Below are 12,500 nucleotides of genomic sequence, written 5' to 3'. Positions count from 1 at the left end.
TTGCCGATTCATTTATTTATGGGAGAGGTTGTTTTATGGAGTTTGGGTTTGGCCTCTTACGGGTAGATGTGCTTTTGATGGCACATGGCTACATTCTCGATTATTTTACATTTCACTGGTTTGTAAAGAAGAAGAGAGGATAAAAATGAAAGGCGAGAGGAAGGAAGGTGAAAAGAAACGAGCAGCGAAGAGACGTGCATTGACAAGAGGAGGTGAGAGATAGAGAGGTGAACAGAGGAGAGGATGAAGAGGCTAAGATGTGAGCTGAGAAGGAAGAAGTTGCTTTGAATTGGTTGGTATGCATATCCATATATGCATTAATATAATTTGGCGTGTATGCACAAGCAGAAGTACACTTAGAAGAGAAGATTGATACCACTTTCGTGTCTCTACGCTAGAAGAAGAAAGCGATGGAGGCATGTTTGCCAATGTGTTGACCTTCCTTTAAATAATTTTCTCCCTGAGCACAGCTATAAACCAGTTAAATATTTATTTTCCTCATATTTAAATGAATTAACTGAACTGAGTAACATGTAGTCATTCAGTAATGTTTCCTTTCTGTGATTGAGTTTACATTTCCTTAACCCTAAAATATGTTCATTATAAGGGGTTTCAATTGCAGTTGCAGAAGCTTTTCTGATTCAGATTCAGAAAACTTTATTCATCCCAAGAAGGGCAATTCCTTTGCAGCTTGCTGGTCGTAACTTCAAAAGTCACTTTTTCCACAATGCTACTGCCAATAAATGCTGAAACCTTGACATGTTGCATCAGCACAAAGTACCGGCTATTAACCTTCAGTACGCTTAAACATTTGGTATCTCCCCTCAAAAGACCCATAGATGGAAAGAAGAGAAGTGGGAGAGATAAGGAGGTAAAAGAGGAAATAAAAGAGGAGATGGAAATGAAGAGACAAGAGAGGCAGATAGGAAGTGGAGGTGAAGATGTGAATAGAAGAGAGAGGGGGGGGGGGAAAGGGTGAAGAGCGAGGAGGCGAGGAGTTTTGAGACAAGAGGAGGCATTGTAAGTGTAGGATAGACGAGCAGTTGTTGAGGAGCAATATCGGGCATGGATGCTTTTTAAGACAGAGAGACTGCACGAATCAGAGCATCGCGACAAATAAAATTCAGTACACAATCCTTTGTATTATTGCAGGTATGAATATCAATGCCTCTGTCAACCCCTGGGTTTAACTCAGGCTTTATGTGTTGTTTGTGTTGCCCACACTCCATTTGTTGTAGCATTAGATAAAATCTCTGTGCAGATTTGCCCTTGTATTGCATCTTAGTGGTAACACAACTTTACCACTGTGTCTCTGAGTTGTGATCTTATGCTTTGTTTAAACGGAAACGCACCGCAAATCCTCGTCTTATTCCCCAGCTGGTGTCCATGTCTGAAGTTGAGCAATGTGTTTCTCTTTGATCAGTTGTTCTTTCTACTTTTTTGGTTTGTTTGTTTTCAGTAAGCTCCGGGGGGTGGGGGGGGGGGGAGGGTTCTGTTTCTTTGTAACTTTTTTTGTGCAACATGGTTTACAATGTGCTGTTTTTAGGGCAATTATGATATGCACTCTTTAGGGCAAACGCAGACAAGAGATGTGTGATTGAACGCCATAAGCAGCTGCAGAAGTCAAACAAGCATATTTTGTTCAGTTTAAAGTCATTCTTCAGGCAATATTTCTTTTTTTGTGTGTGTTATATGATAGTAAACTGAATCTTTTTTTTTTATTATTGATTGGATAACAGAAGCTATTTAAAGACATCATTTTGGGCTTTATATATTTGTAACATCCATTTATTTATTACATTTTTATGATTTTTTGACATTTTTCACACCAAATTATTTATAGATTAATTGAAAAAGTAATTGGCAGATTAATCGATAATGAAAATACTTGTTTGTTGCAGCCCTATTACCTAAGGCTATGAGAAGTAATTATTGCCATTTTTCTGGGTTTTCTAAAATTTTATAAACAGAATGAATAATCAATTGATTTGAAAAACCTAAATACTAAAGGGTAATGATAATAATAATTAGTTCCAGCCTCAAGGTGAACTCGCCCTCCTCTTCCTTCCCAGTTGTTATTTTTCTTTTATCCTGTTTCTCTCGTTGTCTCTGTCTTTGTTCCCCCTCCTCTTGCTAACAGATATTGTATCTGTGTGTGTTGCAGGATCACTCTGAATGGGATGAAGGTGTCCAGGCCAGACGTTCGCATCGGCCGCTACAGAATGATTAAACATGAGAGAGACAAACACAACGAGCCAAACCCACAGAGGTACTGCATCATTGTCCAAACTCGTTCTCGGGCTTCACATTTGGATCAATTGCGCAGCTTTTGTCTCATAGCCGCACAATTCAGATGTTTCTTTCCACATTGTTCATCTCCATTTATGAGAATAATGATTATGTTGCGCTGTAAAGAGCACACTATCAATAACGTGCTCTTATAATTAGTTAGCGCCAGATAAATAAACTGAAACATGAGCAGCAGAGTTGATATAAGAACAAAGATAAAAAGCAGTTTATTATGATTGTCAACATTATCTACTGAGCAGCTCCTCATAAGAAACAGCAAGCAAAATAGTAATCTAATAGAATATACACCGCTTTATTAAAGACCTAGTTTGCAAACTGAGGCACGAGCTGGTGAACCGTGCATGTTTAAGGTTTCAGGGGATTTTTTAAATATAGGTGTCGTGAGTCAAACTCTCCTTAATTCTCCCCTTTAATTTATTCAGTAAGTTATGTTTCTTTGTCTTCTACACACGGCCAGGAACTTCAGTATTTTCTGTCTGGAGGAGAAATATATATTTATTTTGTGGCCTAAAATAGTCACATTTAAGTAAGTCAGGTATGTTGGATGTTTGATGAGTTCAAGACCACGATAACACATTTCACTCATAACAAGGATGTTAAAAGATTAATGCATGAGGACGTGTTAAATAAGTAAATTACACATGCATTTTAAAGATGCCATAGTCATTTCTTGTCTTCACAGTATTTAATAGTATTAATATTATTAATCTTTGGTTTTGTTAGTAGAAACCAAAAATTGCTTTTCAGAGATGCAGCCCCGGGGCTTAAATGTTGCTCTTTTGGCAACACCCATTTAAATTGCTTTTCAGACAAATGCTTCCTGTGTAACTGTGATATTTTATGGTTTGATGAATGAGTCGCAATATGCAGAGATGAGCCCTTCTAGACACATTAATCACCAGGAGTATAGCACCTCACATTAAGCTGCTTAAATGTGGATTATCACTGTTTATTCACCTCTAAGAGCCCCCGTTTTCATGCCTGGATAGACCAGGCAACGATGCCTCTCAACACAGAAATCGATAGCTGTTGCAGCTGGGGCAGAATGAAGATATAGTGAACTCCGTTCCCTCCTTCAATATTGTTTTAGTTTGACCTCATGTGACATCATTATAACTCAGCATTTTGACAGGACTACGTCAGGATTCACAGTCGAGTTCTTGTGTAGTTGTTGCGTCTAAATTGGTTTATAAGAAGATTAAAAATGAGTCGTGTGTGATCGAGCACAAACAAATTGTGACATGGTTGATTTGAAATTTGCATATAGCCACTTACATGTTGTTTTGAGTCTGTGATACATGATGATGTGTAATAAAATATCCCATTTGCTTTGTTACACAAAGACTAAAGTTGAAGAAAGTGTTTTGTTAAACTTTACACTTTGGTATCAGTTTTCAAAAGCAATCTAATCATGCTTAATGGCTTTACATAACTGTGTATATTGCTCTATATTTTTCATCAGCTGTCTAGGAACTTGTGTAAAGGCATATTCATTCAGTACAAAGTCAGTGTCATTATGTCAGAGTTGACATTTATGGTTTTAAAGTTTGATCCTGACATTATAATTACTGATGCAATAAATTAAAGCTTTGTAATGGTAATGGATGATGTAAGATGCAGCCAGCGACTTATTTATCTTAAAAGATTATAAAACAAGAAGTTTAGTTGCTAAGAAGCAGAGAAAGTGTCACCTTACATGCTACTGTTTACTGACTGCACTTTGATGTGATCACATTAAGTGTGCTCTTCTCCATGCTAACAGATAAAGATTCAATCCGCCCCTTTACACAGGTGTGGGAGGAAGGAAAATTAGTCACTGAATAATAATGAAAGATTTATTTTTTTTACATCTGTTGGTTTTAAGCAGGATATCTTTATATGATGTCAAACGACTTCACAGGCAGTTACTTGTTTGTTGACGTTTTGCTAGCAATGCTAATGAATCCTGTAGTAATTAGCTAGCAACGTAACTAAAATATGTCTGGAACAGAATTTATTGAGTAGCTTGTAGAGAAAAAGCCCTGCTCACCTCCTGGTCTTGCATTTGTAAACCTTTTATTGACCTTTTAATCGATTTTATACACATCTTTATTTGGTCAAATCACCTGCAGTGTGCCCTTCTCCATGCTAACCAATGAAGATACACAAATCCATGCTGGGGGAATGAAAATGAGCCAGAGACTAGTGAGATGTTGGACATCAATCTAGAAGTGGTTCAACTTTCAAACTAAAAAATCTATACAGTTAAATGGCTGCAATAACTTAAATGTGACAATGTCTAAAATAACCAGGCCTGCGTAAAATGTCATCCATCATTGTTTCGTGTGTGTATGTGAGTGTGTGTGTGTGTCAGAGAGAGAGAAAGATTCAACGATCCCTCAGTAATTGCTCGCTGAAATGACACCCATATAGATGGCTAGGTTTAGACTAGTCTAGTTGCCTGCATCAAAATCAATTAAAGATGTCTTTCAATGTGTGTGTGTGTGTGTGTGTGTGTGTGTGTCTGATACTCAATTCCTGTTTTCCTCCTGTTGCCCTCTCTCTGGTCTGTGAATCAAACGTCCTCAATAAGAGGTGACACCAACAGGGACGCTATTTATTTGAGGTCAATCCATTATTCATAACTGTAGTAAAGGGGCAGAAAATAACGGCCTATTAGTCGCCTCAAACTTCTTTTTTATAGGCTGCCCTTCTGGACACTCATTATAATGTCTCTCGGAAATCTAGGCTTAAAGGATTTTTTTGAAAATAAGTGGAATTTGGACTTTAATAAAGCCGCTCAGAATAATCGGGAGGTTATGATGAAGATTGGCTACCTCATGGCACTATTCAGGCAGCGTGGGTGGAGGACTTTTTCAGACAGAGAATTTCAATTTATCACCTTTTATGTCCTGAGGAAAGGTTTTAAATCTCTGTCAGTGCAGATTTTGAGGGCTTTTTGATTTCTCTGCAAGAGTGCGTTAAATCATCTGATAAATTGTATGATTGTCAAAAAACATGAAGAAATTAGGAAACAACAGAGAAACGTGGTTCTCTGACAAGCCCCAAGAGACGAGGCTTTCACGTTGGACCTCGATCTGAATTGCCGTTTATAACTAACGTAACACTTTGACCGGTAAAGTGCCAGAGACCAACACATGTACATGTATACATCTATGAATGAACGGGAACCTGGGAACAACATACTCCAATCAATGTCTTTGAGAAATACCTTATTTTTTAAGCTGTTTTACTTCTCAGGCCGTACACACAAGAGGCCTGTCACTCAATAACACAGATGAACTGCTTCAGTTTCCACTCTTTGTCTTCAGGGTTGCCTTTCTGTTTAGATTCAGATTAATGATTGAGCCTGTTGGGAGAGTTTATCTGGAGTACCTCTGTAATGTGCAGCATTTACCAAGGGAGGCGATGTCTTGACTGCATACACACACGTATATCTCTATGTTTATATATATATATATACTGTATGTATAAATACACATTCACTCAAACATGCACACTCTCACACAGGAGTTCATCCTCTCAGCCCTTTTAGAGATGCTGGTTAGGCATAGCAATGAGATATAGGGCCGGCGGAAGTAAGAAAGAGGCACATTCATCACCAGCCGCAAGTATCAGTTTGCAGAAACACGCACGGATGCACACACACACACACACACACACACACACACACATTTTGCCTAGAAAACGGCACTTCATGCATTGCAAATTAATCAGTCGTTCAGTAACATTGTTCAATATTCTATTCATATGTTATCATCCCGGGACAGTGCAGATACGAGGTGTGTGTGGAGTGTGTGCGTCTGGCTTCTGTGGAACTGTATTTATCACAAACATGACTTTAAGTTTACCGTCTTATTTAGAATCCCTTAAAGGAATATAGTGTAATATTTTGGGAAATACTCTAGATGTAAATATGATTCTACCGCGAGCAGCCAGTTAACTTAGTTTAGTTTTGAAACAAGGGGATAGCAAAAGTGTGTGTGTGTGTGTGTGTGTGTGTGTGTGTGTGTGTGTGTGTGTGTGTGTGTGTGTGTGTGTGTGTGTGTGTGTGTGTGTGTGTGTGTGTGTGTGTGTGTGTGTGTGTGTGCAAAATTCCAAATTTAGAATCTGTACACTGACTTTGACCATGTTGGTTTATGAGTTTTTATTAGTTAAAAATGGTACAATGGACATATTTCAGTAATTGATTTGATGAAAATAATAATAATTACAGTGGCATTGAGCTGTGTCTCCATTAAATATCTTTCTCTGGCTGAGAGACCCATTCATTTAAGCAAAACGTCGATTAACGAGAAGTTATGTGTGTATGATTATTCAAAATGGATATAATGTCATATTTTAGAGGGAAGTAGCTCATCTGTTTCCCTCATGATCATAAGTATTATATTTTAAAAATATTGAATTGTTTCATAACTAGAATTGAAAGAACAAAGAAATGTGGCTTGTTGTTTACTGCTTTAGAAATATTTACAGTTGTCTTATTCACACTGTTTTCCTTCTTTTCCAGTACAAATAAACAAGCTAGTCAGGCTACCAAAAACTAGCCTGATGTCACCTGCAGCTGTGCTCGTCAGTCACTTGACCCTAACCTTCAAGTGGCAGCGGCCCGTCAGGAGTCTCCCGTAAAAAAAACAACACATTTTGTATAAAACAAATGAGATGTAACGTGTTAATTAGTTAGCTTAAGAGGGGCTGGTAGGCGGATTTGATCACCTTCTGATAGAGCCTCAAAATGAGCCTCAATAGCTGGCATGACGAGCCATTGATGAGATCCTAAAGCAGAAATGTTTTCCTGTGAGACCCTCGGTGGAATTGAAATAGAGCTTTATTTAGCCCAGTTAGGACTCGGCCTGGAAATCAGGCTAATGAATATGTAAGGAGGACTTTCTTTGTCTCACCCTCTAACTCTCTAAAACACAATTAAGATAAATGAGACCAATAGGTTTGGAACAATAGTAGCGTACAGATCGAGGTTTATATCCTCTGTAGGCGATGTATGTGGGGATTAGTTTATTGCTCTTAATCTCCGCCGTTTGATAGATTCATCCAAAGATTTCAATTTTCTCATTCCTTTTATTTTGAATATCAGTATATCTGCTCCCTCCATCTGTCACTTTCTTTCTCAAATATATATTTATCTCTCTGCCTATCTATCCTCCATTTTTCTCCCCTGCCATCCAGCCCTCATTTCAATTTAAACCGCCTGTTCTCCTCCTCTCCTTCCTTTCCTTTCCTTGCACTCTTTCTCTCAAACTAATTCCCCTTCCCTTTTCGATAGAAGTGCCAATCCTTGGAACACATAATTCTATTTATATGTTATTGTATTATATTGTTCAAGGGAAAGATGCTTGACAACATTTTCCCTGCGACCATTCATGCCAATAAAGCTCTTTTTGATTGGATTTGCAAGAGACAGAAAGAGAAAGCGTTGCAGAAAGAGAGGAGAGATCTTCACTAGTCAGTTCTGACAAGGCTCTGAAGACTCGGTGGTCCATGTCGGACTGAAGTGTCAACTCCAGTTGTACGTCCAAGCATATCATTAAGAAGACATATTTTGTTAGCGTCAGTCACGGCTGTCATTGGAAAAGTGAATGTGTGCGGCTGGGCGTTTGCACACATTCAACAAAAAAATAGCATTTTTAAGACAAGAGTGTTGTAAACATGCTGTTTGACACTCGCACACTGTGGCCTCATTTTCATTCTGACTGGCTGCGAAAACTGCTTCTACTATGCGGGTGACAGGAGAGTTTGTGTTATGAATCTGTTTTGCTAGCAGAGGTTGAACTGAAGCACAGCAGCAGCACTGTGTAACTGTCTGTCTGACACACTGTGTGAATTATTTTGCCATCTTAAATACTTAAATCAAAGCAGATTCTAACATAAGAGCAGATTCTGACGTAACTGCTGATTCACAGCCAATGGGGAAAGGATATTCCAGCATAATTCAAACAAACCGAGGCGGATGTGATGGATAATACTGTTCACTGAGTGACAGTGCAGCTCTATAGCACCACCTGTTGGTCAAGATCCACATTGTAGACGAAACTGGACGTGTACATCATTTAAAAATAGTCCAAGAGGACTGTTTGTTCTCTGCTTTAAGGTTATTGTTCATGTACAATTATCTAGACCTGGAAAAAGATACTTTGTCAAAGAGAAGTTTAATCGATACAAACAGCACTTTATAATGATTTATCTTTCTCTCTTATTACTTCCAATATGTGTTGACATTATCTCGATTTCCTGTATTGATTTATTCTCAAGTTTTGTGTTTTGTGTTTGTTCGATAGGAGAGTTTCATGTGTACCCGCATAACAAAGCAGGTGTGCTCTATTTCAGTGTGTCCCGACATGAAGATCCTGACTCCATCAAGGGGTTGCTAATCATTTTAAGAGAGGCGTTAGATGATCAACCAAACAGGAATGTAGAAAATAAGGAAAACAACACAAAGTGATGTGCTTTATTTCCTTTAAATCTTTGCTTTTTTCTTATTAATGACTGAAAAACTTTTGTTGGGCTGGTTTGCAACAGGAGATGTGCAGTAGACACCACTCCATTTGATCCCCTTTTAGCTTCTTTTATCAGATATGTGCCCAAATGAAGGCCAAGTGACTGAAACCTTTGCTTTGTCATTAAATACTTACATTGGATCTAAAAGAGAAGAGCCTTTTCTCTCTTATTTTGTTATTTGTTGGCTGTCTTGCACTTTAATATTTAACAATCCAACAGAATAGCACATAGAGGCAAATTATTTCATGTAAAAATCAAGATTTTACTTCGTTAGTATTGTTTTTAATCACATTTTCCTCATTGTCTCCCCTTCACTTCTCTTCCATCGCTCTCTTTCTTTCTTTTCTTTCTCTCCTTGTCTTTCACCCTTCAGATTTAATAAAATCCAGAACACGAAGAACACGATGAAGAAGGACGGCATCAGCTCTCTGACCTACAGACTGGTTGAGGTCAAGAGGTACCCTCTATACACACATTTCTCTGTGGAGATCGGCAAACCGCCGCCCCGTCCTATAAAGGGCTAGAGAGAGAGGAAGACGAGGAGGTCGACACACTTTGACTGGATGGAAAAAGACGAGGAGAAGAAGAAGGAAATGCAGAGAGGGCATATCCTAGACATCTGGAAAGATGCAGGAGTGAAATGAAAGAAGGAATAGTCACAAGCACATCATGGTTTCTCCCTCTTTACCCCTCTGTCTGTTTGTTTCTTTTAGATTTCAGCTTGCCATTTCTGTAACCAGGACTCAGGCTCTTTCAACTTTTTCAAGCAGCCACTGGCTTTACACCTCCTACCTTTACCAACCAGTGACTTTAAAGGGTGTGGACAGAAGCTTGAGTATCAGCGCTCGTCCAAAGGTGGCCACTGATACTCAAAAAGTTTCCAAACTTGGAAGCTGAAACTTGGAGTGTTTCCATTAACAATCTTTTATAAACTGGAGGTCATCCAGACGCATATCCACAGAAGGTATTGACGGGAACTATTGTCGGGAGATAAGAGATGAGACAATAACATCGCTTGAAACTTTGTAAAGTTTTTATCACCTATTCTGAAACACTGGACTGCATCGAGTGGGATTTCTTGGAATATTTGACCAAGTTCATGTAAGCAGAAGGTTAAAAAATGGATACAAAGACTGATATGAGAAGAGGTACCTGCTGGTTTGGAAATGAAGTATCGGGAAAATAACGTACCTAGTGGACAACACACCTTTTAAACGCCATCAAACATTTTATTTCCCAAGCTTTCACAGAGAATGGAGCTTTCCATTACAGACTGTAACATTGATGAAATATGATGACATGCAGTGATGCTCCATGATGAACGTGTATCTGATGGATTGCGCATCAAAGAAAACGTCTGACTCTCATCTTTACAGATTATGCTAATAGATGACTTAATATTGACGTCTTTGTCAGGGAGTTTGGATCTAATTACTTAATCAAATCCTCCGGTATCAATTAATGAATGTGTATTGTGCCTGCATCTACAGTGCTGGGACACGCTGATAAAACATGTTCGTCAGCAGCAACAAACTCCTGAGACTCTCTTTTTGATCTCTTTTTTATATACATATATATATATATATATATAAACTAAAACTTTGGAAACAGAAACTGATTTATTGGAGTAATGGAAAAAGTTTTCAGCAAAAGTAAACATATTGAAGATATGAAATGTTTTATCCTGTGCTTGAATGCAATTTTGTGGAACTACCTTGGGAATGCATTTGAAATCAAATTGAGGAACTGAAGACACCAAGGCAGATATAGACTGACAGCTCAGTCGTGATTTTAACCCCCCCCCCCATGTGGCACAAATTGGAGATTAGGAGATATTGGAAGCTTTTTCACTCCGCTTGAAGAAAGATAGAGATTTATTTTAGTAATCTGGGCTTTTAAACGAACGTTTTTGTCTCTTCAAGGTGCGAAAGGCTTGAGGTGCGTTAATGTTCCTAAAGGTTACAGATTTCATTAGGTAGAAATATGCGTTTTTAATTAGAAATTGGGGCATTTGCAACATTTTCTGAACGCGTATGGGGCAGCACGGGGTTAAACTGAGCTGTCAGAGTAGAGTCATGGCCCATGTTTTACAGGAAAACTTTTTTTTTTTTTTTTTTCAAGTATCATAATTCATTAAAACTCTATTGATACTGTAATTATGCCATTTTCTCTCTCTGCTATCTTTTTACTTTAAATCTTTAAGAAAATGCCGATCATATCCAGAAAGAGGAAATTATAAGGCGATAGTCTTCTGCCGGAGGAAATTGTGAATTTGAAGGCAGTAATGAGAAGTTAACGTTTGAGCGGTTTGACTGACATCTCTATTGCTGCTTCACATTATATTATTATCAGCTGTCAGTTCGGTATTTAAATCTATTATATGACACTTTTTCATAAACGATGGTTACATTTTTTTTAATTGTTTTAACTTTCAAACTTTGTATTCGTCTCATGAGTTTCAGAAGTTTCTCTGTGTAAAGAAGGAACAAACTAAATCTTTGATCATGATTTCCTACGTCTACGTTTGACTGTTTTACGCTTTGATCACTCTTCTTCCTTTCTTTTATTTCTCCTTGTCTCTACTGTTGACGCCTAAACACCAAACTGATGCCTTCACAAGTCATCGATACTAAAGAGGCAGGGACAGCTATCTTCTACTTGAAGGTTACCTTAGGCTGTAAAATCAATTGATGAAGATACGTGTGTTCAGATGGTAGTACACATTTGTTTTATTTTTTCAAATTTAAAAACACTAATACAAACACAAAGTACCACCTATCTTTAAAGTGTTAAACAGACAGAAGATGTGTGTGCAATGCTGTAACTGTTTGAATTTTGTATCAATTTGGGGCTTTTGTTTTGGGGAATATTTTGTATTTTTGGCCTTGAGGCAGAAATGTTCCCATCTGTTTGGCTCTCCGTTATCTACGCCTCAAGCCTGTTGGAAGGTTTGATTACAACTCTCTCACACACACGTACACACACACGTACACACACATATGCATATGCATTCACAAAGTCTTCCCTTTTTTCTTTGCATTATCTCGCCTTTCATTGCCTTTTCTTTCTTGCTCTGCCAGTCCAGGCTGTGTGTGTCAATGGCACTCTGTTGTGCTTTGTGGTGGGCCCACTTCAGGCACAGCTGTGTCTCACAAGAGTGCTTCTTCTTTCAATAGATATCGACAGGGCCTCTCTTTGTGTCTCTGAATCTGTGCCACTTACTGTCTGCATCTTTATTTTCAAATCCCAATTTGTGAATCCTTCTGTGTCCCCCATTTTCTCATTTATTTCCCCCCCCTTCATCTGACTTTTCTTTTCTTTTTCACCCTCCCCTTGATACTCTCCTGATGAGTTTAAGTGTCCTCAGTGGGCAGACTACCTACGGAAAGGTCAATACAATTCCTTCTCTATACTGTTTACATCTTACCCCGTGCAATATTACAGATTTGTTCGCACCTAGCACATATCCCGCTTAAAGTGGGATATGAAGCGATAGCACTTGTTGTAAGTAGTTTGTAATGCAGTCGTGCTTTTTTCCAAAAAGATTTCATAATTGTTTGCTTCTAATTCACCTGGTTGATTTGAAATCCTTGTAATCAGTACAAAGTTGGAGCAGCAGAGGCCGAGATTTCCTGATTTTTAGTCCCTAATATGGGTCAAGATCCAAAAACACTGGA

General features: G+C 38.3%; 1 protein-coding gene across 1 annotated transcript in view; it reads left to right on the top strand.

Annotated features, from left to right (window-relative positions):
- The window catches only part of b4galt2 (UDP-Gal:betaGlcNAc beta 1,4- galactosyltransferase, polypeptide 2), a gene marked incomplete at its 5' end in the record, with an annotated part of 31,810 nt that overhangs the window by 18,237 nt on the left and 1,073 nt on the right, over nucleotides 1–12,500 (top strand). Inside the window, 2 exons of the mRNA XM_029453423.1 lie at nucleotides 2,165–2,269; nucleotides 9,197–12,500. The exon at nucleotides 9,197–12,500 is cut by the window's right edge and continues 1,073 nt beyond it. Of these exons, the coding sequence (XP_029309283.1) occupies nucleotides 2,165–2,269; nucleotides 9,197–9,347 (256 nt within the window). The remainder of the gene's footprint in view (nucleotides 1–2,164; nucleotides 2,270–9,196) is intronic.

This window comes from Cottoperca gobio, chromosome 17 (assembly GCF_900634415.1).
Source record: "Cottoperca gobio chromosome 17, fCotGob3.1, whole genome shotgun sequence".
In the NCBI taxonomy this organism is placed as follows: domain Eukaryota; kingdom Metazoa; phylum Chordata; class Actinopteri; order Perciformes; family Bovichtidae; genus Cottoperca; species Cottoperca gobio.
Note: the sequence above shows the minus strand (reverse complement) of the source record. Positions and strands in the feature narration are given on the sequence as shown.